Genomic DNA, 27,951 nt, shown 5'->3' with positions numbered 1-27,951 from the left:
TTGGGGGAAATGCACATTTTTATGTACTCGCATACCCAGAAATACATAAAGCTGTCACAACTGACACTGAAATTACCTGTTCATCAAAGATGCTTTCACATACACCAGTAACAATATAATCTGCCTTTCACAGGAGGATCTCTGGATTGGGAACCATTTTAAAATTAAATATGCTGGGTTGGTGTTAAAATTTTGGATATCCTGTGTTATGATAAATACAATCTAAATAATTCTATTGATGGACCCCAGATTACATGAGCTGCTGTAGTACAGTTGTTAAGTGGTTCAACTGCGAAACAGCACTCTACTGGTTCGAATCCCACTGCTACCCTGAGCTCAGTAGGTGGCCTTGGGTAAGCCACTCCTCTCAGCCCCAGCTCCCCAACTGCATTGTGGAGATAATAACATTAACTTGTTCACCGCTCTGGGTGAGGCACTAATCTGTCTAGAAGAGTGGTATATAAGTACAGTTGTTGTTGCTGTTGTTGTTGTTGTTATTCAAATTATCTGAAACACAATCAACAATAAGCAGAGGGCACATGTTATTATTGATTGGCCTTGCTAAGCTGATACAAGTTTCCACCAGAAACCTAAGTATCAACCAGATATCGGCGTAATATGTACGCTGTTCCAAGTAGCGCCATCTTTTGCAGTTCTGTAGGTGTTATGTCAGAAAGCTGCAGTTTTTCCATATGAATTGCAAAGCTTTTCGAGATGGTTCCAAGTGCCTCGATGACAATGGGGACTACTGTTGCATTCTGCTTCCATAGTTGGGTGGTTTCTATTGCCAGATCTCTATATTTAATCATTTTTTCTTGTTCTTTTTCTTTGACTCTGGCATCCCCAGGAATTGCAATGTCGATTATCTAGACTTTTCAATTTTCCATGACCTTTATGTTCAAGGTGCCGATCAGTTTGAATTCTGAAATTCCACAAGATCTTGACTTGTTCATTTTCTAGCACCTTTTCCACTTGATATTCCCATGAATTCTTTGATACTGGCAAGTTATACTTTTTACACAATGACCAATGAATCAGCTTTGCGTCCCTGTCATGTCTAGCTTTGAAGTCTGCCTGTGCAATTTTGCTGCATTCAGAGATAAGGTGGGACACAGTTTCATCTTTTTCCTGGCAAAGTTGACATTTTGGATTTTCACTGATTTTCTGAATTTTGGCTTTCATAACATTCGTTTGCAATGCTTGTTCTTGTGCTGTGAAGATCAGACCCTCAGTTTCTTTCTTGATTGTACCCATCTTCAACCATGCCCAAGTTATGCTGTTGTCACTTTTTCCTTCAAAATTTTTTATATGTTGCCCATGTAAGGGTTTGTTCTTCCAGCCATTTAATCTATTCTCAAACTGTTTCCTCTTGTATTCAGCCTTTGTTTCAGTTGTTTTTAATATGTTCTCTGTTCTCACAGCCTGAAGTATTGTTTCTGTATTTCTACTGATATAATCATTCAGGTCTCTCTTTTCTTCTTCCACTACCTGATGTACTTGTAACAATCCTCTTCCACCAATTTTTCATGGTAAATATAGCCTGTCAACATCACTTTTTGGGTGTAAAGAGTGATGCATGTTCAGTAGTTTTCATGTTTTTCGATCCAATTTTTCTAAATCACATTGTGTCCAATCTATTATTCCAGCTGGGTTGTTGTTGTTGTTGTTGTCAGTGAAATTGTCAGTGTTGTTGTCAATGAAATTTAGTGTGCTGTTCTGAAAAGTTACAGCCTTTTTAATGGATTTAGACTGGTATAATGTGGGCTGGACCTGGCACACCAGCCAGCCTTGGCAGCCCTACTCTGCAGGTTCTGGTCAATAGGCACACCGTGACCAGGACTTAGAAAGGAGTGAGTACACCCTGGCCTTGGGCCCTTCTCAGCATTTCTCAGCATGTCCTTTCATCCTTCACAGAGCTGCACCATATACTCACACGATCAGCTCACAATGTGCTTTGCTGGGCTTCACAGATAAGACAAGGGCTGACCGCAGCATGTTTGCCCAGTCATCTGTGACTGGCTCAGAAGATTGTAACCTTTGCTATTGGCTTAATTGTTCTTGCTCTCTTCCAGGACTTCTGGAAAAGTTTCTCAATAAAGCACTCGCCTCCGAAAGGAGGGTCAGACTTGCATCCTGACTTTGTCTCCTGTCGGTTCTTCGCTACAGTATAACTCTACCCTGACCTGGATAGCCTAGGCTATCCCAGTCTTGTCAGATCTTAGCTCTGGTTAGTACTTGGATGGGAGACCACCACAGAAAACCAGGATCATAATGCAGAGGCAGGCAGTGGCAAAGCACCTCTGCTCATCTTTTCTGTGAACACATTATGGGGTAGCCGTAAGTCAACTTCCACATGTCAGCACTTTACATACACATAATTCTACTTAGATACCAATGAAGCCTAGCCCAATATAGACTGCACTTTTAAAGCTAATTCATAAACCAAAATATGCTTGGATATAGAAAGCCCTCTCCAAATTAAGATGGAGCATGGAGAGGAATATTTATTCACTGACAACTCCAAATTATTTACTTGTGTAAGGCAAAACCAAATCTGGCTGGATGAGTTGTATTCAGAATGACATATGTAGAGTTAAAAACAAACTTGTTCTGTTAAATTTTAAAATATTCAGCAGATACCTCTCAGAAAGTGTGAATAATTTTGCTTTATGGGCATCATTTTTCAAACAGTTCTGAGCCTAGAATCAGATACTACTGCAGATGTCTGTTTCCAATTTATTTTACTACTAAAAAGCCAGAGAGTAGCCCAGACTAACCACTCACTATTAAAAGTGACATTTTTCAAGTGGTTCTTTTTGTAACATTATATGCCAGTCCACTACATGTAATCATAAAGTGCTTCACAGCTGTAATATAACAATTACATGTGAGTCAGAAAACTCAGCACCAAATTTTATAACCTTTTTTCCTTGGGAGGAGCTGCTAAATTCCATCCTTGAAATTCTCAAAGTACTTCACGAGTGGAAAAGTTTTTCATCTTGTAGAGCCTATGGTGTCTCCTTGCTATTTCTCACATGTTGAGGTGAATTCAAGAACAGCATATGCTTAAGATCTGATACACCCTCTGTCTGAATGGGCCTTGTCTTATGGCTATGGAACTATGGACTTAATCGCTAAAGAGAATCTTTTCCATCTTGTTCAAAACAGCTAAGTGTATCATTGCAAATGCATTTCAACTGTTCTCTTCCAGTTTTAGCACTGCCCCCTGAAAGTGGGGGAAACACATAACATTAGCTAGGCATCTTCTTTAACACTGTCTGTTTGGACTAACCTATGTGACTACTGCAAACATTTTACTATGTGAATAAAAAATGCACTTGAAATAGATATGGTATAGATGAGGTACACTGCATCAATACTGGGGTTTCCACTGTTCTCCAACAGACACTTTCAGAATATTCTCTTGTATAAACAAATCTAAAAGAGCTCAGTATTTACTGGAAGATATAGGATCTCACAATGTAAGCTATTATTACAGGAACGTGAAATTTTCATTAACACGTTTGGTACAGAGCTGAAACTTACTTATGGATGACATCAGAGATGGGGGAGATTGAAAATCCAAGATTGCCTTTATTGTTTGTGAAAGGAAAGGGAAGGAAAGGAAAGGAAATCTGAGAAAGATGAAGCAGGTGCAACAGATCTCATTAGAGGTGCATGCACTGGTAAATCTATATATCAGTGGGAATGTACTAAAGAAACACAGGACCACTTAAATGCAGATTCACTCATTGCCATGTGCCCAGCAACCACCTTCAACCATGCAAAGTAACTATTCATATGTAACCTTACTCCTCTATAGGTAATGTCCAAGAGGCAAACATGTTGCATGCTCTCATTGACAGCACCAACGAAGGAGGATTCCACATGATTACAGGGCCCTAAAAACCAAGAGAACAAAACATCCTGATGATCACACAGAACAACTTCGCAACTTACCACAGTTGACCACTTCACAGTTACCACAGGGCCTTCAGATCAAATTGCAGGATATGATATGCAAAGATACATTAGCAAACCAGCCAAATTATGATTTGATTTCCCAAGATATGAACAAACTTGATAGAATCCTAGCTGTGCTGATGCCTGTGGGAGCTTTGTCATTAAAACCTGGCTTCACTAATTGTTAAGCGTGAAAGGGATGAAATGGAGAGAAAACATCTCTAACATTACTTTATTTATACAGGAGGCTGCTTTTTGCCTTAAGAGATTGCAGAGATTGCCAAGACTTCTCTTCTGACTCTTTCAGCATGGTAGTCAAAGTGGCAACTATTTCATAGTAGAGTTCTTGCAGCCTATAAGACAACAATGAGCAAAACTATTCAATGTTGTTTTACTGTGCTATAACAGAGTGGAAAACATCCCATTCTCCTGTTTTTCTGTGCCTAATTCTCCTCTCTTCAAGGGTAAAAATTCACTGTGGTAGAAATATAGAAACTCAGAGCTGGAATGACCCCAAAAGCCATCTAGTCTGACCCCATGCACAATACAGGAAATTCACAACTACCTCTCCTCCCAGTCTCCCAGTGACTGCTGCTCTGTGCCCAGAGCTACTTATTCATGCTTTTGTGCACATGTAGTTTGGCCATTGTCAAAGTTACCCAAATTCAGCTCATTCCATACCATAGCATTCTCCTCTCACTGAGCATACAAAGCCTGTGTATCATAGCAACATTTTCAAAAATTCCAGGTACTTTCACATATAAATTCTAGCAATCAGATTCAGTTGTTCAGACTTTCAGTATGCTCAAAGATCTTTTATAATTTTCACTAAATGGAATTGCAATATGCAAACAGCATTAGGAATTTCCGTATGGGATAGTCAGGAGGATATATGTTAGCACACCATTTTAAAGAACAATAGAAAAAAATAATGCTAGTCCATGTGATTATGGGAGAAATGGAACGTTCTGTAGTGGGCCGAGCTCTCTGCTGCAAACAAAAGCTTCTTAACCTGAAATAAGAAAAGCCTTTACTCCTATTTATTTTCATTCAGTTATATCTGCCTGCCTGCTTGCCTATTGCCTTTCTCCTCAATGGGGACCCCAAATGGCCTACATTGTTCTCCTCTCCTCCATTTTAGCCTTGCAATCATCATGTGAGGTGAGTTAAATGGAGAGTGTGTGAGTGACCTGAGGTCACTCAGCGAGCTTCCGTGGCAGAGTGGGGAATAGAACCTGGGTCTCCAAGATCACAGTCCAACACTCTGACCATTACAACTACACTGGATCTGTAATTTTTGCATTAATAAAAACTAAACATAGGGGAATGACTTCTTTATTAAAAACATTCAGGTAGCTTTCTCCATAAAACTACTCTCTGAGAGCTGCATTAAACATAAGAAAAAATACAATCTGCCTGGGACTCCATCACTTTAGAAAACAAGTTAAGAAGTCACATGTTTGAATATTCCCTTCAGGTCAAAAACTCCTTGCAGATAAAAAACTAGCTCATCAAGCAGATTAAAACTAGCTCTTTCCACATGCAAGGAGAGCTTTTGATGCTGGGAAACATTAAAAATGCCACCTTCATACTGAAGTGGTATCATTTTGGAGGCACTGAAGTAGTACAGTTTTGAGTCATTTGCCTTTCTGAACTTTTCAGTAGGCTCTGAATGCAAATAGTATAGAGGTCAAAGAGTGTTAAGAATCTCATAGACATTCCTGTGAGCATGATCTAATTTTTATCCTGTTAGTTTAAGAAGAGTTACTTACTTGAAAACTGTGGCATCCTGCCGATCTAGGGATGTCAAATATAGATCGATGAATGGTATACTGGCACAAAATTCTTCTAATATCATAGGATCTGTATGATACAGTGTTTTTTTAAAGTCTTCTACTAATTCATTGAAGGTTTTATATTCACTCGATTTCTGATTTGGAAAAACACACAGTTCAAACATCACTAAGATGATACATTTGCCTCCTATGAATTAATGACCATGGCCAGTAACTTCTACCAATGGCAAATGACCATTGCTGCAAAAAGGTGGGCTTAAATTCTTAAAGTAATAGAAGTCTGTAAATGTAATTCAAGAGTGCTGGTGGGCACCCAGTGTAGTATGTGCATGTTTGTTCACTTATGTGAAATATTTTAAACCCTGCTTTTCATCCTAATAGTTCTAAGATGTTTTCAATTTAAAATCTACATTTAACACAATTAAAATATATCATTTGTCATTAAAATGCATTAATTCATCAACAGCAGATAAAACAAGTTAATCATTAGAATAAGCATCCAATGTACATTTTTTTTAAAAAAATCAAGCAAATGTTTGGATGAACAAGAAGGTTTTAGCATAACATCTAAAGCTAAGATCAGGTGCCAGGCATACAACTGAGTGAATTTTTCTAGTTGACACCACCACCTCCTTCCTGCACCCTCCTTCCCTCTTAACTTCCTCCTCCTCCTCTCCATGCAGTGAATTCAGTCAGGATAAGGAGGAGGTGGGAAGAAAGAGCATGGCAATACGATTAAGAATCTGAGCAAAATCCAGAAATATGCTCGATACATGAACCTGAAACGGACGGGGTGGGGTTATTCATTCTCCGGTTCGGCTTGGCAGTACAGAGCAAATTCAGTAAAATATGGCCATTGTTTCCAATGGGAAATGTGGATTGGGGCTTTCTGGGTGCCTGGGGGTGGCATTTTAGGACCAAATTTTACCAAATTTGCTGGGGACCTACTCCTAACTGTTCACTAACATCTCCTAAGTTTCGTGATGATTGGACTTTGGGGGGCCATTTTATGGCCCCCAAAGAAGGTGCCCCGGCCATCTCCAATTTCCATTATTCCCTATAGGGAAAACTAGGGGAGCTATCTATGGGGCTGGGGTGGTATTTTGCACGTGCTGTATGTGTGTAATTCGTCTCGTGTAGTTTGGCTCTGAGAATACAACTAGGGGGTGCAATTTGGGTTCGGTATTCCTTTAAAAATACCAAATTTTACCTGATTCAGTACAATTCAGTATTACCGAACTCAAACTTGAATACAAAAGAAGGGGGGAGTGAGTGGCCAATACTTGCAGGAACTCTCCTGTTGCCAATGGGATTCTTTAGAAGGAGAGTGCCTTTTAAAAAACTACCCTGCAAGGACTTAAGTAGGCAGGATTCCCTCAGAGCAGCCTCTATTTTGTGTGGTGTGCTCTGGCTGCCCAGAGAGATCTGAGACACTGCCAGCCTGCTGCTGGCTGTGGACTCTGTCTCTGTGTTCTAGTCTAGGCCTGGCCTGCTTCGGAGTTGATGTGGACTGGATCCTGTTGCCCAGTGGATTACTGCTGCTGCCTGCTGAGACCTGCACCTGGAGACCTTTTTCTGCTGCTGCACCTGGAAGACTTCTGCATCTGAAGGTCTTCTGCTGGTTTGAGATTCGCAGATTCACCGTTTTTTTCTGTCATTGGGGGAAAGGGGGTGGCCTGGTGTCTGGGAGGGATGAGGGGAACGGAAAAGATTTTAAAAACTGGGGGGTTGCTGTGTGTGGGAGTGCTGTTTGGTTTGGCTTTTACTTATTATACTATTATGCCCATTTTGTTGTTCTTCTGGGGGAGATTCTTCTGTTTTATTGTGTTGTTGGAATGCTTTGTTTGCTATTTTATAGTTCCTTCCTGCTAATTAGATTCACTTGTTCTTGTGGGGGGGGGGGTGTCTGTGTTTTCCCCTGTTGTGGGTGTTTTGTTGCTGTACATTTTTGCTGGTTCTTTGGCGGGGGGGGGCTGTTTTCCCCTGTTGTTGAGGCTCAAAAGAAGTTTCCAAAGTACCTCACTGTCACTTTCAGCCTGAGGCTACGTGGTGGGATCCATCTTCTGCAACTATGCTCACTTGCCATTGCCTTTTGCTTGTGGCTGGGTACTGCTTGTGGCTGTTCTGTTCTCACAGAGAACAATGTAAACGGGCTTGTCAGCCTGGTCAGGGGGCACTGGGGTTGGGAGAGGCATCAGTATGGTTCTGTTGGGCTTTCCCAGGGATGAGCTTGCATTTGGCAGCACATCTTGGCTGAAGCATCCTTGCCCTGTATGTACATGCCACCGGGAAAGAACTTGGCAACATTCTCATCATGAAGAACAATGGAGAGTGGCTGGTCAGTCTGGTCAGGGGGCGTTGGGAATTGGTGGTGGGGATCAGCTTGGTTCTGTCAGACTATCTGTCGGGAAGCTAGCATTTGGGAGTGTGCCTCTGGCCATGACATCCTTGGTCCATATGTTTCTGCAGTGAGAGTCAGCTTGGACTTTTCCCCACAATAGGAACAAATAGAGTGGCTGGGGGCACCTTGTTGAGGGCCCATAGAATTGGACCCTGGGGTCCAATCTTTATGAAACTAGGGGATCTTTAGAGGACAATCCAGAGTAGGTCCCCTGAAATTTTGATGGATTTTGCTTGCAAAATGCCACCCCTAGCCCCCTGGATAGCCCCCAGGTAGTTTTCCCCATAGGAAATAATGGAGATTGGGGATACCTTCTCTGGAGAGCCATAAAACACCCCCCCCCCTGGGTCCAATGTTTATGAAACTTGGGAGGGTCTTCAGAGAATAGTCAGGAGTAGGTACCATGCAAATTTTATGAAATTCAGTCAAAACATGACACTCCCCCTTCCCAGCCACTAGATAAACCCAAATGGCTGGATTTTACCAAATTTGCTCTGTAATACTGAACCAAACTAGAGAATCAATTCAGTATTCAGGGAATACTGATTTTTTTCTCCAGTTCGGTATTACTGTACTAAATTTACCAATTTTTTTTCAGTGCACATTACTAAATACAACCCCATATAGAATAGATTGCCTTCTTAATCTCTGATCAGCAATATTAACCATTAGCAGCACTTCAGTCATGTCTGGACTGAGTTTCAGCTACCTGGTCTTCATTTGCTTCAACTGAAAAGGACAAACAGAATTGAGAATTCTGATGACTTCTATGATGGAATAGGCTTTTAAATTAAAGGTTTTCTAAGTGCAGCATCCGGAAAGTCAAAGGGAAAATACTGCCTGAAGGGCCAGTGAGACGGAAACAATTGGTGCTGACAGAATTGTTGAAGAAGTTGAAGGTTGGAGTCTGACAAGGAGGGTCAGTCTAGTAATCCTTTGTGTGAGGAAAAAAGAAAAAGTTTGCCCTAACTGGGACAGCTTTAGGTTTAAAAAAGACGTTAGTTAAAGTACTTAAGTGTGAAAGCCAGCTCGTATTTGCACAGACAAGTTAGAACTGGGGAAGGGGTATTGTTGGCAGAGGAAGTGGGTAGTGAAAGGAGACTCCTTTCAGCCAAGTGGTCAGGGTTATGTCTTTTGGAAAAGAATAATTCCTGCCCATTGTCTAAAATGGGGGGATTTATCTCTAAGGAGGACCCTAAGTCTGGTGTAAAGGGAAAAGAGTGCTGTATTGAAGTCAGAACACCTAAGCTGTAAAGTGAAATCTACGAAGGAACCTTATTAAAGTAACCTAAGTTTGAAACTGCCAACTACTCACTTTTAAGATTTGTAACTAGTGAAACTAAGCTTTAAGAAGACTATTGTGCCTAATGCTTGTGAAGTATTCTGTTCTACAAAAATTTACCTCAGCTTTACTTTCCCTGCCTACCTATATACCAACCCTGCCTGGTTAATAAACCTGCTCTTTCTTGTTTACCTTTACTTTACTCAATCTCGAGTGCCATTTCATTGAAAGATGTGGGCTGTTGCTTCTCTACTACCAAATATTTAGGCTGGGATATAAGCCAAAAATATATATGTTTTAAAGTGTGGGACAAAAGGAACTTAAAATAATACCCAGAGATACGCTGCCAAAGGCTGCCCAGCCACAGCAAGCAATCTTGACCATTTTGGAGGGAAAATCTGCCTTCAGTATGGGAGAGTGAATGGGGCTTGTATCAACTCCTTACGTCAAAACTCTGAATGATTTTCCCCAGCAGTTTAATGACATTGCAAAATAGCATAGATTTGAATGAGGTACTCAGCTTCTTTAACACTTTATGCAACTTCCTCATGCTGACACCTTTAAAGATGTGATAGGGTGCAGGGCATAGACAGCAAGAAAGCTGTATACAGTGCAACATATTTCTCAAGCAGTTTACATCTCTGTATGCTCTCCAAAGATCTGGAAAGCAGATGGGTGAGATCCATGACACTTTGAAAGGGTCATCAGCACACTACTGTGCATGATGGTTTAAGTATACAGCATGAGTTAGCGGTACATGTACCTGTTCACAAAGTATAATAAGCCACAGATAATTTAATCATAAAAGGTTTAACATCCTCACCATAATATTCTGCAAAACTACTACCTGAATATTCTTGGATCATTTCAGTACTTCATCTAAACCCACTAACCTAACAAATGAACAATTTATTTTGGCTTCAATTTAAACATAAATGTACAGCTTAGTTTACTTTTAAAGGTGTAAATATTTATAAATAATACCTGGTCTAGAAATGCAACAAAATGGAGAGGCAATGAGGTGACCAAATACTGAAGTGTTAGAATGAGCCACAGCATTTCAACTGCCTCTGAGAGATTATATTTTGTTGCACCCTTCAACAGTAATAGTGTCTTTTAAGTGAAAAACTGGTACAGTGTGCAAATGGCTAGATTAGAACATTGCTCCTTTACATCTGGGGGCAGGGGCTGCAGGAGTTTTTACTTGGGGAAGCATTAGAAATGTTAACACCCACAGTTTGAAGTAGTACAGCCCACTGTACCACCTCAGAATTCTACCCCCTCTTTCCACCACATGTGGAGGCCATTCATGTACAGCCTTCTATTAAAAAGTGTTCAGCCATGAAAACATTGTAAAACAGAGAACATCTAACCTTCTGACTGATTAATGCATTGATTTCTTCTTGTTGCCTTCTTAGTATGGCCTGCTTCTTTGTATGAAGAGTAGCCCGCCTTTCTGCTTGAAGCTTTCTTTCATACTCTTCAGTTGTATCCTATACCAAAGTTTGTTAAATAATCTTAAGACTATGCTGCTGACCTGTTTTAATCTTCGGAGAACTCTCAGCCTACTAAGGGCATCCAACTGTCTTCCCTCTCTTTGAGTCTCCACCCTTTCAGCTACCCCCATACCACACATGAGCTGCTGTAGCATAGTGGTTAAGTGGTTGGACTTTGAATCAGCACTCTGCTGGTTTGAATTCCCGACTACCTTGAGATCAGTAGGTGGGTAAGCCATTCCTCTCAGTTCCCACTCCCTCCCCAGCTGTATTATGGGGATAAAATAACACTGACTTTGTTCACTACTTTAAGTGGGCACTAATCTGCTTAGAAGAACAGCATACAAGTGCAGTTATGTTGTTGTTGCTATTGTTGTTGTTATACAGAAAGTTACAAATTAATGTGCAGCCTACATGATTCTATAACCCATTCCAGGACTGAAAGGGAGAGATGGAGGGCAAAATTAGACAGCTCTGCCATTCAAATACTGGGCTGTTTTGTAAATTAAACCCCTAATTAATTCTGTGCTTCCTTTGCATGTAAGGAGAAAGAAGAAGGATTAACCACTGCACAGGTGGTTAATCTTTCCATTATCTTTCCGTTACATTTACTACTATCCATTATTCTATCCATTGCATTTCCCCACCCACTCCTTCCTTTAAGGAGCTCAGAGCCAAACTACAAGTGACGCCTTACACAGGTTGGACACTTGTCAGCTTCCCTCAAGTTTTGATGGGAAATGTAGGCGTCCTGGTTTTACAGCTTGGCTCTCCATTACAGCTGCAAGACCAGGATGCCTACATTTCCCATCAAAACTTGAGGGAAGCTGACAAGTGTCCAACCTGTGTGAGGCGTCACTTGTAGCTTGGCTCTCAGTGAAGTGTACATCATTCTCCTCTGCTCCATTTTTTTCCTCATAGCAACCAAGTGAGGTTGCTCAGGCTGAGACAGTGTGACTGGCACAAGGTCAGCCAATCAGCTTCATGGCTGAGTAGAGATTTGTATGTGGGATACACACATTTAATAAAACATTCAGATCTCTATCCCACCAGCATCAGTCCCAAAGCAACAGAATCATTAACAAAGCTGTAAAACAGAAACTTAATTTGTTTTTTTCCCCTCTGTTCAAATTCAACTCCCTCCTTTATTGGCCAAACCCCAATCACCCTTTAGCTTAAACAAGTGGGTTTCATGTCTTCCTCCCTCTTTACAGGAAAATATGAACTAAGAATCCAAAGGGCCAAGCTGATTCTCTGTCTTGATAGCCCAGCCATTCTGCATTTTATTCTTAGTGACTAAGCCAGGCTTAGGGACAATATCAGAACAGCATGGCTGGTCACAATGTCATATTTAAAAGAAGCCATAAAAGTGACAGCTTGAATATATACCAAGAAGTTGTTCACACACTTGGGCAGAGGGAGTAATCTCATTTGGGTTTGCCACACTGAACTTTTGTCCTTGCACAAAGACAAGGAAAACTCAGCACACCTGTGAAATATATTTAGATATTTATACCCAGCCTTTCTCCTCAGTGGGAACCTATAGCAGCTTACAACATCGTTCTTCCCATTTTTATCCTCCCAACAACTACCCTGTGAAGTAGGTTCAGCTGAGAGTGAGTGACTGGCCCAAGGCCACCCAGGCTCACCTCCAAGGCAAAGTGAAAATTTGAACTTGAGTATCCTAGATCCTAGTCCAATATTCTAACCACTATACCACATTAGCTCTTCTGCCTGACAGAGGGGACATTAATGTAGCACATGGACTGTAATTCACTCTGTTCCCAGAGTCTCCATTTTGCTCTTACAGAGACAGAAATTTAATCTCTCTCTCTTTCACACACATACACACACACACACACAAAATTTTTCATGCTCATTAAAAGCCAGTTATCAAAGAATGTGTACTACCATCAGAAAAAGGCAACTTACCTGAATATCCATAATGACAACTCCAATAAACATATTGAAAAATACAAAAAATCCTAGGAGAATAAAGACTATTGTGAATGCCCGGCTTGAAGTGAGACCTTTTTCATCCAGTTCATCTTGCAAGTCTGTCCAGCCATCAACCTGAAAGTTTTTCAGATGAGTCATTAAGATCTAAAGATTCCATTAATCAAAAATCACACGAACCAGGTTCTTAATTCCACACAATTTCCCACAAAAATACTTTCAATGATTCCTAGACCTCCTGATTTAAGGTAACTGCTATTATTACTAATAAAGTAACAGTTACTAGCAGTTACTAATCAACATTGCCTTTGAGGGCTTGTACACACTATTTCTCTTACTACATTTCATTTATTTTCATTTTTGCTTTTGTATTTTACATTTGTTTCTCTTGACCCTTCTACTGTCCCTTGTGCATTTCCTACATATCATGCTCTCACACAAAAAGATAAACTCAGAAAGTTTAAGAGGCAAGTGACAAAAAGGATGGAACATTGTTGCTTTTCTCATTTTGTGAGGAACATTGCAGAAAAGGTAGAACTTCATTAGAGAAGTACTAATTTTATTGATACAGAATCCAGAAATCTAACTCTAACTAGGGACAGAGATAATCCTAATCAAAGGTCCTGGGAAAACAGCACACACATATATAGTTTTCATTGACATATTCTGAAAAGGTTTCCTCCAAATTAATTTCACCATTACATAGCATTACATAGAATAAAGCTTAAATATCTATCTTAATCATTCCAAGTCAGGAATGTTAGTTAGCATTTGTATGAGAACTGTCTGAGAATGGAAAGGCTTGTAGAAATTACCGTTACTAAACTGAAAAGAGTGAAAAAGGCAGATGGCAGGCTCCCCCAATTCTGCATGTCTCCAGTATCAGGATCTCCATACAAATCATGACCCAAAATTGCAAAGATAAATATCAACAGGAACAGCAAGACAAGGACATAGCTCACATTCTTCACAGTCTTACGCAAGGCTGTCATCAGAATCTGGATATAAAAAGTACAAGTGAACACAATTTGCATTACTCTGTGGGAAAGGGGGAGGGAATCTCTCAAATCGAAACAAATGGGATAGGAAGGGGAGCTGGTTAAGTTTTGCATCATCTTAAGCAGAGAGCTATCATACAGAGCAGCTGCCACTGGAAAGACCATGCATAACTATGGAGGATGCAGGTCTAAGATCTACTTCAAATATTATCTTTTTGACTTGGGCACTGAAGCCAGAGAACAAAATAAACTTGCTTAGCATCATATATTGTGTCCATTTGTAGTATCTGTGGCTTTCCCCTGACCTTTTCTCAGGCATTAATTGTATGTATTTAGTGCAAGAAGCTGTCACATATACAGATAAGCATATTTCTAATTGACACCATACTCATACATTTTGTACTCAAAGAGGGGTTCCCAGGTACAAAATGTAATATATGAATCAATAAGGAAATGTGACAGCATCTGGAATTACTGATATGTATCCTTATATAAGGCACAGAAACTGACAAGGTGGTGATATCCTTGATCTACCAAAACAAAACAAATGTCTTAGCAATACAGGAGATACAGATGAGCATATGATCCTGGCTTTGCACAAACCCATTAGCCAGGAAGTGACACCTGCACAGATCAACAAATGGATTTTGGATTTGAAGTATGAGATGGTGTTGGCAGATACAGATGCTGTTCTTAAAAGAACCAGAAGATTGTATAAGAAACCATTTTGGCATTTGTAGGCTTTCTGTAGTCAAAAGAAAGCAGCCAGCCCATTCTTTAGCCAGTCTCTGGAGTATTGTAATACTCAAGCAGTGCAGAGTCTCCTGTAGTTTAGAGTTAATAGAAATGTTTGTGATCTTGGCCAAGATCCATGACCAACAGTCTGACTCAGGCAGTATTCCCAAATCAGTATTCCCATCCATTCCTAAGAGAGTCTAGTGTACATTCTGATGTAATTTGTAGTACTTTATAAGAGTTCATTTTGTTAAGAGTTCTTACCCAATGACCCTGCGCTTTGCAATACTTTCTCTAGGGGCATATTAAAAAGGAGTTATTGTAGTGCCAAAAACCAACAAGACCCACATCTGCTTCATAGTAAACAATATCGATGCTTTGTACTGTGGCTTTGTTATGGAACTAAGGATCTCTGAGAAGTAATTACTTCTTTTTCTATTGTGACACCCTTATATGAGACAGTTAATCCAAATAGAAAAGGGACCAGCTATTCCAGCTTTATTACTGGTGTTAAACACAATAGGAACTGACAGCAAAGCAGAGTTCCAGTGCTACAACAGGGCTTTCCTGCTCTGTCCCCTTCCACCAGCCACTGTTCCCCCTGAAAAGTCACTCCAGAGTATCAGGACAGAGTAGTGTGGGAGAGGGAAGCTGAGGGAGAGGATGGAAACTGGAAGCCCAATTTGTAAAGTACTTTCCACTGTCTTTGGATTCAAGCCACTAAAAATAATAGCTATCACCATTCAATAGATTTTAGGGCCCCATCTCCCACACTTCCAAGAGCATCAAGGGAGCCACTGCGCCCCCATACTGTCTGCCCTTGTTATGAATATAAGAACCACATATGTGGGGCCAACTGCTTGTTTCCTCCACATCCAAATATCACCTGTTTGGAAATAAGGTCTTTCAAATAGCTTCTACTAATATTACAAAAGCATCACAAAACCTATTCTACGGGAAGCCAGCAAAGGTTTTGTGTATGACCCAAAAAATATACACAACATCGTCTGAATATTTCAACAGAGATTTAAATTTAAATTATTTTTTTTTAAATGGTACCATCAGTGTGCACATTTTCTCAAACAACCAAAAATAGATAACCTCTGCCTGTCTGAGCAGGGGAGTCAAAGAGAAGAATATGCATTTGGTTCAATTTGTTTTGACAGACAACAAGAACTAAAGAATTACACAAGAGGTTTCACGGAGAAGGGGGATTTTGAAAAAAGATCTGAAAGAAGCAAAAAGGAAATATCATATAGATATTCAGAGAGACATTTCTAATCATAAGGGGTAGCAATGGAGAAAGGGAGGAGCTGATGTGGGAGAAGATTTGCAGATGACTATGGGAGGAGTCATAGTAGGCAGGTATATTGTAACACTTCTTCTAAAAAAACAAAATTAGTAAAGGTTTTCATGCGGTCTACTGTGCAGATCTTAAAAACAGTTAAACAGTCATCTTACCCCAGAACACAAAACAGTAACTAGCAATAAGTTTATCAACTCTGGCTTGGGAAATTCTTGGAGATTTTGGAGTAGTGCCTAGGGAAGGACTTAAGTTCCTCCTAGACTCTATTGTATACAATAGTGTCTACCTTCTGAAGCTGCTACTTTCTCCAGGGGAACGGACATGGCTGCCAAGCCCTCCGTGGGGGTAGGGGATCCCACACCTTGCTCTAGTTTCTCAGTGCTGCTCTGAGCTGCCGCAGGGTTCAGTTTTGGGCCCGGTACTTTTCAATATTTTTATCAATGATCTGGATGAAGGAGTGGAAGGGCTGCTCATTAAATTTGCTGATGATACCAAATTGGGAGGAGTTGTAAACACCCAAGAAGATAGAATTAAAATTCAACAAGACCTGAATACTCTGGAGAAGTGGGTAGCTGCGAATAGGATGCAATTCAACAAAGACAAGTGCACAGTATTACATCTGGGCCACAAAAATGGGAAGCACAAATACTGGATGGGGGATACACTTCTGGGCAGTAGTATGTGTGAAAGGGATCTTGGGGTAAGAGTGGACTGTAAACTAAATATGAGCAGTCAGTGCGGTGGCAAAAAAGGCTAATTCAATCTTGGGTTGTATCAAAGGGGCCATAGTGTTGAAATCACAGGAGGTCTTAGCTCCTTTTTATACTGCCTTGGTCAGGCCACACCTGGAGTATTGTGTGCAGTTCTAGAGGCCTCACTTCAAAAAGGATGTGGACAAAATCGAGAGGGTGCAGAGGAGAGCGACGAGGATGATCAGGGGTCTGGAGACTGAGTCCTACGAGGAAAGGCTGAGGGCCTTGGGAATGTTTAGTTTGGAGAAGAGGAGGTTGAGGGGGGACTACTCTCTTTAAATATTTGAAAGGCTGTCATTTGGAAGGGCAAGGAGCTGTTCCAGTTGGCAGCAGAGGGTAGGACCGGAAGCAACGGGTTTAAATTACATGCACAAAGGTACCGGCTGAACATTAGGAAAAACTTTTTCACGGTCAGAGTAGTTCAAAAATAGAATCAGCTGCCTAGGGAGGTGGTGAGCTCTCCCTCATTGGCAGTTTTCAAGAAGAGGCTGGATGAATACTTGTCAGAGATGCTTTAGGCTGATCCTGCACTGGGCAGGGGGTTGGACTAGATAGTCTGTATGGCCCCTTCCAACTCTATGATTCTATGAGGAGAAAAATTAACAAAAAAAATGATTGTCAGCCGCATGGTATGACATCACTTCCAGGGAAAAAACAGATGTGATGTCAGTCCCTCTAGGTTTTACCATAGACTTTCTGGCAATTCCTAAAGAGTTGTGACATCATGTCTGGATTTTCCCTGGAAGTACCAACAGCAGCCTCCCCGCCCCACCACCACCACCACAGTCTCCTGCTGGTTGCCAGGCCATGATCTGGAGATTAGGTGTAATTCCAGGTGAACTTCAGTCCCCACCTGGAGGTTGGTAACCCTAACTGGAAACAATACAAAATCAATGCAAATACTCAAATGGTTGCCAGCTCCAGGTTGGGAAACTCCTGCAGATTTGGAGCTGGAGCATGAGAAAATCAGGATTTGGGGATGAGAGGGGCCTCACCAGGGTATAATACCATAGAGTCAAAACTCTAAAGCATTTTCTCCAGGAGAACTGATCTCTGTAGTCTGGAGATCAGTTATAATTCTGGGATATCTCCAGGCCCCGCCTGGATGATGTTAACGCATGCGACAGTCCCACCCACTGGTATGGGGTTGCTTATATAACCATTACAATATATTGGAATATGAGGGTGGGAAAGGTGGTTTTCTAAAAGTACTATGTAAATGACAAGTCAAAAAAAGGGCTCAGCATGTTGCATGATTAAGCTCTTCACTATGCTGTTAAATAGAGCCCTGAAAATGAGAAGGAGGAACAAACCCGTTTACCTAAACAGCATGGGACATTTTTATAAACCTATGTAATAGTGCTTCAGTCAATCAGGGCTTTAGATACTTAGATTCCCATAAGATGAAGTCAACAGGAGAGCTATAAAATGCTGGCGGCAGCAAGATGCCAGCAAGCACTCCTTGTTTACTTATATCCCAAAACAGTTTCACTGGTCCATTGTTGTGTTTATCTAGGGCTTCAAAATCCATAAGAGCTCCTAGAAGCATCTGTTATTAAGGGGCGACTTTGTGCCTCTAAATCTCAGAAACATGTAAACTATATTGAAATTAACCCCAATACATCTTCTAATAACTTGGCATTCTAAATGTGCATTTTTAAACCAAAAGCCAGATGAATGGAATATACATTATAACCAGGATTGTGGCTAACAGAACTTCTCTGTGTGGAGTACAACAAGGAAATTATTTCCTCAAGGTGGGAATTTATTGCTCTAAGGTGGAAGGCAGAAAGTTGTAAAGAGAGATTTTTAAATTAATAAAGGGAACCATACCAAGTCAACATTAGATATTTTTCAGCCTTCAGCACAATTTCCCACCCATGGGGTAATTTAGGCTGCAATTAATAAATTATAATGCACATATAGGTAAAACCACCCACATCTCCTGAAAAAAAATACTTTGGATTACAAAATACGTTTTTTAAAAAAATTGCTTTTCCAAAAAGCATTGAATAATTGTCTCACTATTATGAGCCTAAACTGTCACAATCTAATATTTTAACTGAGCATGGTCAACAGCTCTTGAGGGAGGATAGGGACACTAAAAATAAATCCTGGTTCATTTTTCAGTAAACATTGCTCCAAAAATGAAACTTTGAACATGTGGGAAACTATAGTATGTGTGGTCTGCTACTCAAGGATTTATACAGTTGGAGTATGTTTTTTTTAAAAAACCTATCCGTTATTTAATTCTATGCAGTCAGATCTGCATAGATAAAGTGGTGTTTTGCAAATATATGTTTAAAAAAGAATTTCACAAGTTAATTATACACTGTGTTAAATCAGCTTGCTCTCTTCTCAGTTTTATACAGACGGCCCCTTTCTTCTAGAATTATTAGTAAAGATAAATAGAAATGCCCGATTTACCTTCTATAAACTTCTGGTTGTTTTATATACCCCCTTCTCAACCTTTTCCTAGAAATACTGGATAATTAGCATATAAAAACTTGGTGATAACTAAAGTCCAAGATCAAAAGTAAAAGGATAAAGGCTCAAAAGTGATCATTATAAGAGCTTTGTGCCTATAAATGTCCCACTTCTGGTGCACTCCCAGGCAAATTAATGACAAGCAGAAACTTAGGCTGAGCAGCCACTGTACAAATTAACCTTCTACAGAAAATGAAATCTTCAGGGTTGCTAGGAGAAACCTGTCAACAGTCTTTAGACTATGTGCGTTACAGTTTACATGCATGTCAGTCGTTCCATACAAAATTTGACATGAGGGTTGCACAGATTTTGTTGAAATTGTTCAGTTTCATTTTACATGTTGAAATTATACACAGCTAATGCTTTTTTAAAAAAATCTATCCCAATGGGCAGGGCAACACTCGTCAAAGTCACATTTCCTGTGAAACATGTACACATTCTTGTTGCCAAAGAATATGATGTATTCCACCTACAGTGGCCATTAGGACCATATTTCCTAATTACTGGGAGTACACTGTGTAAAGAACTCTGAATATTTAATATGTTTGGATTACCTTGGGTTACTTCAGAAATGGAAGCATTAATAATATCACTAAAGAGCTCTTTTAATACCTTCTGGAAACAGTTCTAGCTATCTATCTAGTACTGATCATACGGCTATTGACTTAAGCAGAAATTAAAATGGCAAGAACCTTACTTGATATCACATCTCTGATGTTTAACTATTGCCCCTATATATTTGGCCACAGAAAGAGTAACATAATAATTTGTATCCGATAGTAACCACATCACCTGGGCTTTCATATTAGGTAATTCCATATTTTTAAGTCGAGGGATGATTAAGCTAGCCCTCAACTCATTAAATATGGGACACACTATAATCATATGTTCAATGGTTTCAATATTATCATATGGGCATCTGCATGTTCTGTTAGCATATGGTACTTTCTTGTATCTACCCTCCAAAACTGCAGAGGGAAGGGCATTCATTCTTGCCAGTGTAAAAACTCTTCTGAGCTTTGGTACTGTCAGATGACAAAAATACTTCAGCAGTTGCATTGGGAGAACAATACCTAACTAATTAGTTGAACATACCCTCCATGCCCTAACAGACATACTAGCAGGGCTTTTTTTCTGGGAAAAGAGGTAGTGGAACTCAGTGGGTTGCCCTTGGAGAAAATGGTCACATGGCTGGTGGCCCCACCCCCTGATCTCCAGACAGAGGGGAGTTTAGATTGCCCTCTGTCTGGAGATTAGGGAACGGGGCCACCAGCCATGTGACCATTTTCAAGAGGTTCCGGAACTCTGTTCCACCGCGTTCCAGCTGAAAAAAAGCCCCGTGTACTAGTGATGTTCAATTTCCTGACATACATTTTTATTTGTCTAATTATATCTTTGGTTTCAAAGGCAGAGATAGTCTTTCATCGCAAGAAGCTGTTTGAAGGCATCTCTACTGAACAAAGTTGTTCATCCAATTTGCAATCTAATTGCATTTTGATATCATTTAAGGTAGTGTCCAGCCCTTGTAATCTCTGTCATATTGTCCTGATCTTTTAATGGCAGGGCACCAAAAGATGCAAATAGGCTCTCTCTTGCATGTCCTCAATTCCACCTCTGTGTGAACCCTTTTGTATTAAGGTATCCTTTTTCAACTGTGGAGGGGTGGAATTTAATAGAAGGTCATTTTGAGATGTTGGCTCTTTGTACTTCTTAGAATGCATTTGATTATTCATATGCTCAGCACCCCTCTTAGATACTTGCTCCAGAGACATAAGATCAATAAGCAGTTCATGGTCTTTACGATCATGTAAAGACCATGTACTTAGGGACGTTCTCCCCTATTCCTCCTTATCTAAGGTGAAGCCTCCTGGTTCATTAGGAGAAGTGTCTTACCTTTCTGATAGTATGACTGTACAGGAAACACCTGATATCTTTTTAAGTGCTCCTGCATTGAAAATATCAGTGTTGGTATATGAAGGGAATAAAAATGGAGCCAAACTCTGTCCGCCCTCAAAAAACCTGGAATACAGTCTATAAATTTTAATTCAATAGATGATGGATGTTTATGTAGCAGATAAGATAGATGTTCTCAGGGGTGGCGCAAGCGTTTGCGGCGCTTGCAGCCGGCTGGCCGGGCACCCCCCCCCCCACGTGCATGCAAGCGCGCATGCACCGGCCTGCGTGATGACATCACACGTAACATCATCATGGGAGCATGCCGCCACCGGCCCAATCGCTGCGGTGGGCAGCCTCCGAGCTCTCCTGCTCGATAGCCTGAGCCGCCGCAGATGCCTGCCCGTGGTGGCTGCACCCAGCCAGGGGCTTGTGCTGGCGGCGTCGCGGGGTGGGAGGGATAGGTGGCTGCTGCTTTGTGGTGTGTGCCCCCCCCGCGCCTCCTCCAGCACTCCCTCCGGCACCCCGTGCCTGAGGCCACCGCCTACCTGGCCTCAATGGGTGCGCCAGCCCTGGATGTTCTCTAGATGCACATTTATTCATCCGTTCATTGTAATGGAGGACATTCAATACTATTTTATTACGTTCAAGTATCAAGGAGTAAGTGAATGGATCCAGGTTTGATAGAGGTTTCAGGTTGCTCACCTTTCACTTTCCTGTATTAAACACTCTGCCCTTTCCCTCCATGCCTTTAAATTGGTAAGATGCCCCATCTCCTTGTTTACATAGCTATGTAACATAGCAAAATGTTGCTGGAAACATTTCAAAAGCCAGGAAGGACATAGATCTAAACTAGTGTTCCCCTTCACAACAGCCTGAACCCTGTTGATATAGATCAAGACTACCTGACTAACATGATCCATACAAAAAGAATCATGCAGTACTTCAGTGACATCTATTCTCTGATCCACTGAAAAGCTGGTATTGAGGTTGAAGTAGATCTGAGAGATTTTTTCAGCTAATAACTGTGCAACAAATAATAGCCAATTTCCTATCATTTTGGGACTCCCACTCAGTAGTAATCAAATACCAAACTACCTGAAACAATTGAGCTAGATGCAATTCTGCTGATGTAATGGTAGTGGGGAGCTGAAATTTCTTTTTTGCTGTCACCAGTGCCCCAGTTTGATGTAGTGGCAGGACTCTAATCTGGAGAATCAAGTTTGATCTCCCACTCCTCCACTTAAAGCCAGCTGGGTGATTTTGGGTCAGTCACCACTCTCTCTGTTTTATCTCAGCCCCACCTACCTCACAGGGTGTCTGTTGTGGGGATAATAACAACACTGACTTGTTAATTGCTCTGAGTGTGGCACTAATCTGTCCAGAAGAGTAGTATATAAGCGCAAAGTTGTAGTTATTTGTTTTCAAATGCCTTCCACAGTAGTCTTATCATATTTATATTTTTGCCAACTCTAGATTTCTTCTAGTCCTCTTCAAATTACTCAGTGCTACAGAAAGCCATGGAGTAGCATTCCTATTTGAGGCCAGTAGAGGAGGCCGGGGAGCAAGCCTTTATATTACCCCACAGGCACTGGCTGATTTGCTGATTGAGCTCACAAATTCCCCAGAGTATTCCCCCAGAGGATCTAAATGTTTTTACCACCCCTGCCAGAGGGAGGAGCAATTGTTAAGAGAGTCTTCAGCAGAAAATGATCTGTATATTCACTCTCCTTACCATGACATCAGAAACTTTAATGCAGAGAATGTCCTCTTTTGCTGTTGGGCCCCAAACAATTTTGTAGATGCCTATGGTGGCCAGCAAGTCCTAAGAATGACCAGAAAAGGCAACCTTGAACACCCCCCACCCCCAAACTGTCATCCTGGGGGGCCTCCAACAACAAGCCAGAGATTGTCTTTACCAGCTCAGAGAGGGACCCCACTGACAAGGCAAGCAGATAGTACATCAGTAGGACATTCAATCCCAACACAAAACACATATAATCCATGTCAGCAACTGTCTTCATTGGGATCCTACTGAAGAAAAAGACCTCCCAAAGGATCACAGCATCCCCCCCACTGGGTTCAAAACTGATGAAAGGGTTGTATACATAATTGAGAGTAATTTGAGACAAAATGTCATTATTGGCTTCTTTTAGCCAAGTTTCAGTCAGTTAAGCCAGGCCAATTTCCTCATCTATCAGGGCAGACTGGCCACTTAACTTCCAGGGAAATTTCAAAGTGGGACACTGCCCTAGGGGGCTGCTGGTGACCAAGCCCCAGCCACTCTGCCAGTGTGAGCCAGTGTGAGCCGATGTCCACTGTCAGTGACGCTGAATTCAGTGGCCCCTGAAGCACTGGCCTGTAGGGGCTGCTCAGCTGAGCCTGTTTCAGAGCCATTTTTACTTCCCAGTCTGCTCCTGTCATCCACTACTACATTGCAGATCAACTATACTTTATGATGTATGGTCTGGCATTGCACGACATTGAGGATGAAGTGTGTGGGTGGGTGGGGAGGTAACTGAGAGTCCTGTTATCCATACCACTAAGGATAGGCCAGGGATTAGACAGGGAGCATACTTTATCTCCCAATCTACCTGCTCACCTCTCATCACTATATTTTCATAGCCTGTATGGCACATAACTGAACAGCCTGGAAGTGCCTGATCTTGTCAGATCTCAGAAGCTAAGCAGGATTGGCCTTGGTTAATAATTGGATGGGAGATCTCCAACAAAGGCCTTGGTTGCAGAGGCAGGCAACAGCAAATCACCTTTGTTAATCTCTTGTCCTGAAAACCCAAATAGGTGTCAGCTATAAGTTGAGGGCAGGATTTTATCTCTACAGCATACACATCATGTTCCCTACAGCTATCTCCAAACTTCCACCAGCCTCATTCCCTGCTCACAGAAACCCACAAAAAGGCAAGCTCATTATACAACCCTACTAAAATTCTACAATTAATAGAAAAATGGAAACATCTCAAATCCATATTAATGAACTCAAGTTTTAAAAAATGGTACAGCCTTAGCCAGAAATCTGTGTTGGAAAGACATATCAGAAAGACAATATCCTTTAACGTTTCCCTCCAGCACTGTTTGGTGGCAGGTCTTTGGAGAAAAAACCACTCCATTCCAGAAGTACTAGCCAAAGGCCCAGTGGGCTAACAATCGTCCAGCTTTCAGGTCAGAGAGAAGAACTTGGTTTTCCTTTTTCTTTAGCTCCTCTGGGGCATGTGAGCCTGTAAGGGCTAAATTATAGTTCCTTACTCTGAGCCGGAAGCAAGATGGATCAGTTCACAACTCTCCTTCAGGGATGGTTGGGTGTGGTTCTGGCAGGCTGATTCTGTTAGGTCTTAAAAGAAGACAGTTTGTTCTTTTCACCCTATGAAACTTGAGGCCAGCTCAAAGGTACAGCTATAATGTTTCTCCACACTAAACAATTTATGTGGTGAACATCTGGCATGTTAGGAAGAAACCAGAATAAAATCCTTATTTTTGGCATGCCAGTCTTCTATGTGCTGGGTGCTTTTAAATGGCAAAATATTCAGGCCTGTCATCATGACCTGCAATCAGAAGTGTCACAGTCCGTGAAGAGCTCCAACACATGTTATTTCTGCATAACTGAATTGCCTCTTAAAAGAAAGCAAATGGGATTAATCCTGAACAAACAAGAATAGTGTCAGGGTAGAAAAGAATGTTGGGTTAATTCAGAAGAGGAAAATCAGAGCTGTATATAAAGTATCTTTTTCAAATGACATCAATTTACCGTCATTCCTGTGCTATAGTAGACAAGTTTGAGAATCCGGAGAGCTTGGAATCCTTTAACCAGGTTCCAAAATTTGTACTTTTGGGGATCGCTTCTGTCAATAACATACAACAAGTAAGCAAAGAAAAGAACAACCACATCATATCGCTTATAGCCATCCTTCCAGTAATCTATGGGGTCCAGGTAAAGGTTTAGTAGAAACTCTGTGGTGTAGATGGCTAAAATAATCAGATCTGCTATCTGAAAAAGAAACAAAAGGAATATAAGGTATAATGTTTAGAAGGCAATCATTTGGTAACCTTATTGCAAAAACATTCAGCTATTAATGAGAAATCCTGCATTATTATAGTTCATTATTTCATGAAGCCTTGAGACTGTGGCCTCCCTAATAAAGGCAGGTGCTTCAGAGCTATGGAACCACAATGCAAAAATGCTGCATTGCACAAAGGGCAAATCTGGGAATGAGGCCTTGGCCATCAAGGCTTCTCTTGTTTTTGCGTGCACGCATGCACATACACACACACGCACACAGTTTATTTTGCTCTCTGCTTTTTGCTGCAGTCAATGCCCTCTAAAACTATTTTAATGCCCTTTCCTAGAATTTCAAGGTTGCCTTTGCAGGATCATTATCCATTATGGAAGAAAATAATGTGTATATTAGCAGCATAGGACTGAGATAATCAGTCCTTCCTCCTACATGTTTACTTTTCCATAATCTGGGTGTAGAAATTAAATTTGTTTGTTTGTTTGTGGTCTACCTTTCTTACTGAGACTCACAGTGTGAGTTAGTACAGTCAATTTAATTAATTAATTAATCATCTGCCTTTCTCATTGAGACTTAAAATGGATTACATAGTGTGAGATTAGTACAATCAGTATCAAGGACATTTCCATAAGCAATGTTAGAGGGTAAATAAATACAAGTTTACAAAGACATAGCATTAGCAAGGATCCAATACAGAGTTGAAGAAATGCTGAAACAGAACATAATCAATTCTAGGACTGACAGTATGAAGTACAGGTAGTATATAGGAATTTCAAAGACATTTCAATAAACAATGTAATAGGATACATACATACAAATTTGCAAAGATTTAAAGCCACCTGGAACCCAATATAGAGTGGAAGAAATGATGAAATAGAGCATAAGGAATTCTAAGACTGACATATTCAACAATATAGGAACTACCCAGTAGGATCATACTTACAGCAATAGTTGTAAAGTCTATAGTCCCTCCCTATCCCTTTACTGATGCATCTCCTTGAGACCACTTCCTTATAGTACAGCCCTCCTATCTAGGTGAAAAGCCCTCTTGAATTACTCAGTTTTGCATAGGTTCTGGAAAGTCAGAAGTATGGGAGCTCTCCTGACCTCTTCAAGTAGACTACTACATAAGGCAAGGGCCACAACAGATAATGCACACGTACAGGCAGTTGTTGATTTTCTCCATGCGCAGGGTGGCTAGAACTCTAAGAGCATCCAACAGAAAGCAGACTCCACAGCTAGTTCTCTCCCAACAACTGGCTGTGAAATCCTCAGTCCACCTGAGACAACACAGTCTCAACTGAGCCAGAGTGGTATGATGGTTAGACCACTGTTAGTGGTCTAGGTAGGAGAAGGGGTGGCATTTTTTAAAAAAGTTATAATCTCATTTACATGTGCTAGTGTTTTCAGTATAATTGTGATTCTTGTTTATTTTATCTGTTCAAAAATAACTAGAGTGATTTTAAATAAATTTCTTAAAAGACAACATGGAGTAATCACTGACTGGGATACAAGGTTTTCACCAGGACCAGGAACAACTTCTGAGCTCTCAGAAGACAATTACCTACACTGAATGATCGTTGAAGAGACTGGTCATTCTTCACACAGCCTTGTGATTTAGTGGTTTACATGTTGCTTTAAAACAAAGAGACTTTTGGTTTTCACGTGCCTCTTTTAAGTAATGCCCCCACTCTGTAACACTCCAGAAATGGCTGCGGAGAGCTTATTTGCCTGAATCAGGCCCTGGAACACTTGGGAATGTTAGTTCCCCAACAACAGTTCTGTCCACAAAAAGGACAATGTAGAGTTAAGGAAACCATTACCCTGTGTATCACAGGTAACAAGTAGCCATAAAGTTCATTGGGTCACCTTGGGTCAGTCAAATGGACCTCACAAAGTTGTAGCAAAGATAAAATGGGGATATGTATCCCACCCTAGGAGGAGGGGTGGAATAAAAATGTGATAGATTTCACTTGCATCACAAGATGATAATAAAAGTCAATGTGCAGTGGGGGGGGGGCGCATTGGTTGTCTAAATTCACACAGTGTCAACAAACTCTAACAAGTAAAACCAACTATTTGGTACAAAGAAAGTCAAAAAATATTTGTTAAACTGTAGTCTTATAAAACAATCTTATAGAATAACATCCACTTAGTACATCCTGAGAAAACAGTCCTGCCCTTTTATGCCTCGTAAGACTCCTCTTCTTAAATACCCCCAGTCCATTGTTCTAAACACTTTCTACTTTCTTAAACCACCAAAAAGCTAGGGCCTAGCAAAGCTTTAGGAGTGGAAACAGATTAAATAAAACTTACACTGAACTTCTAAACAGTTTCTAAAAATGCCCTCCTGAACATTTCTGGTTTTGCACATTCTGTGAAATGCTAGAGGTGAGGGAACTTTCCTGAACTCCTCAGACAGGTCATTTCATAAGGTGGGAACCAAAACAAAGGATGCATGTGTATGGGCCATTGCTATTCCTACCCATTTGCAGGGTGACATCCTCAGGGTGCTCAAATGAGTGAAGTTCATGTGGTGGAACACAGTAGGAGAGGTGGTCCCACAGGTTATGGGAGTCCAAGGCCCTAAGGGGCTTTGTAGCTGATTATCAGTACCTTGAATTGAACCCGGTAACCAATTGGCAACATATGGAGTGACTGCAGGATTCAGCTGTGGATAAATGCATTTTTTTGAGGATTTGAGCTTGATAAAACCTGCTCAATGAGTTTTAAAAGCTTTTCCTTCTCCAAACTGAAGACAGGCAGGAAGAGGGAAGTCAAGTGCTCCTAAGCCTCACCCAAATACCAGCCATCAAAACTCTGGAAATGCATATAGCCTTCCTAGCCAGATACAATGA

General features: G+C 40.9%; 1 protein-coding gene across 1 annotated transcript in view; it reads right to left on the bottom strand.

Annotated features, from left to right (window-relative positions):
• Positions 1 to 4,195: 4,195 nt before the first annotated feature.
• CATSPER3 (cation channel sperm associated 3) overlaps positions 4,196 to 27,951 on the bottom strand; it is a 49,232-nt gene continuing 25,476 nt past the window's right edge. The window contains exons 3-8 of the mRNA XM_054976354.1: positions 24,829 to 25,068; positions 13,710 to 13,892; positions 12,871 to 13,011; positions 10,816 to 10,935; positions 5,736 to 5,893; positions 4,196 to 4,316 (exon numbers count right to left, since the gene is read on the bottom strand). Coding sequence (XP_054832329.1) covers positions 4,196 to 4,316; positions 5,736 to 5,893; positions 10,816 to 10,935; positions 12,871 to 13,011; positions 13,710 to 13,892; positions 24,829 to 25,068 — 963 coding nt within the window. The remainder of the gene's footprint in view (positions 4,317 to 5,735; positions 5,894 to 10,815; positions 10,936 to 12,870; positions 13,012 to 13,709; positions 13,893 to 24,828; positions 25,069 to 27,951) is intronic.

This window comes from Eublepharis macularius, chromosome 4, assembly GCF_028583425.1.
Source record: "Eublepharis macularius isolate TG4126 chromosome 4, MPM_Emac_v1.0, whole genome shotgun sequence".
NCBI classification, from domain to species: domain Eukaryota; kingdom Metazoa; phylum Chordata; class Lepidosauria; order Squamata; family Eublepharidae; genus Eublepharis; species Eublepharis macularius.
The sequence above is the reverse complement of the archived record's forward strand: the minus strand, read 5'-3'. Positions and strand labels throughout refer to the sequence as shown.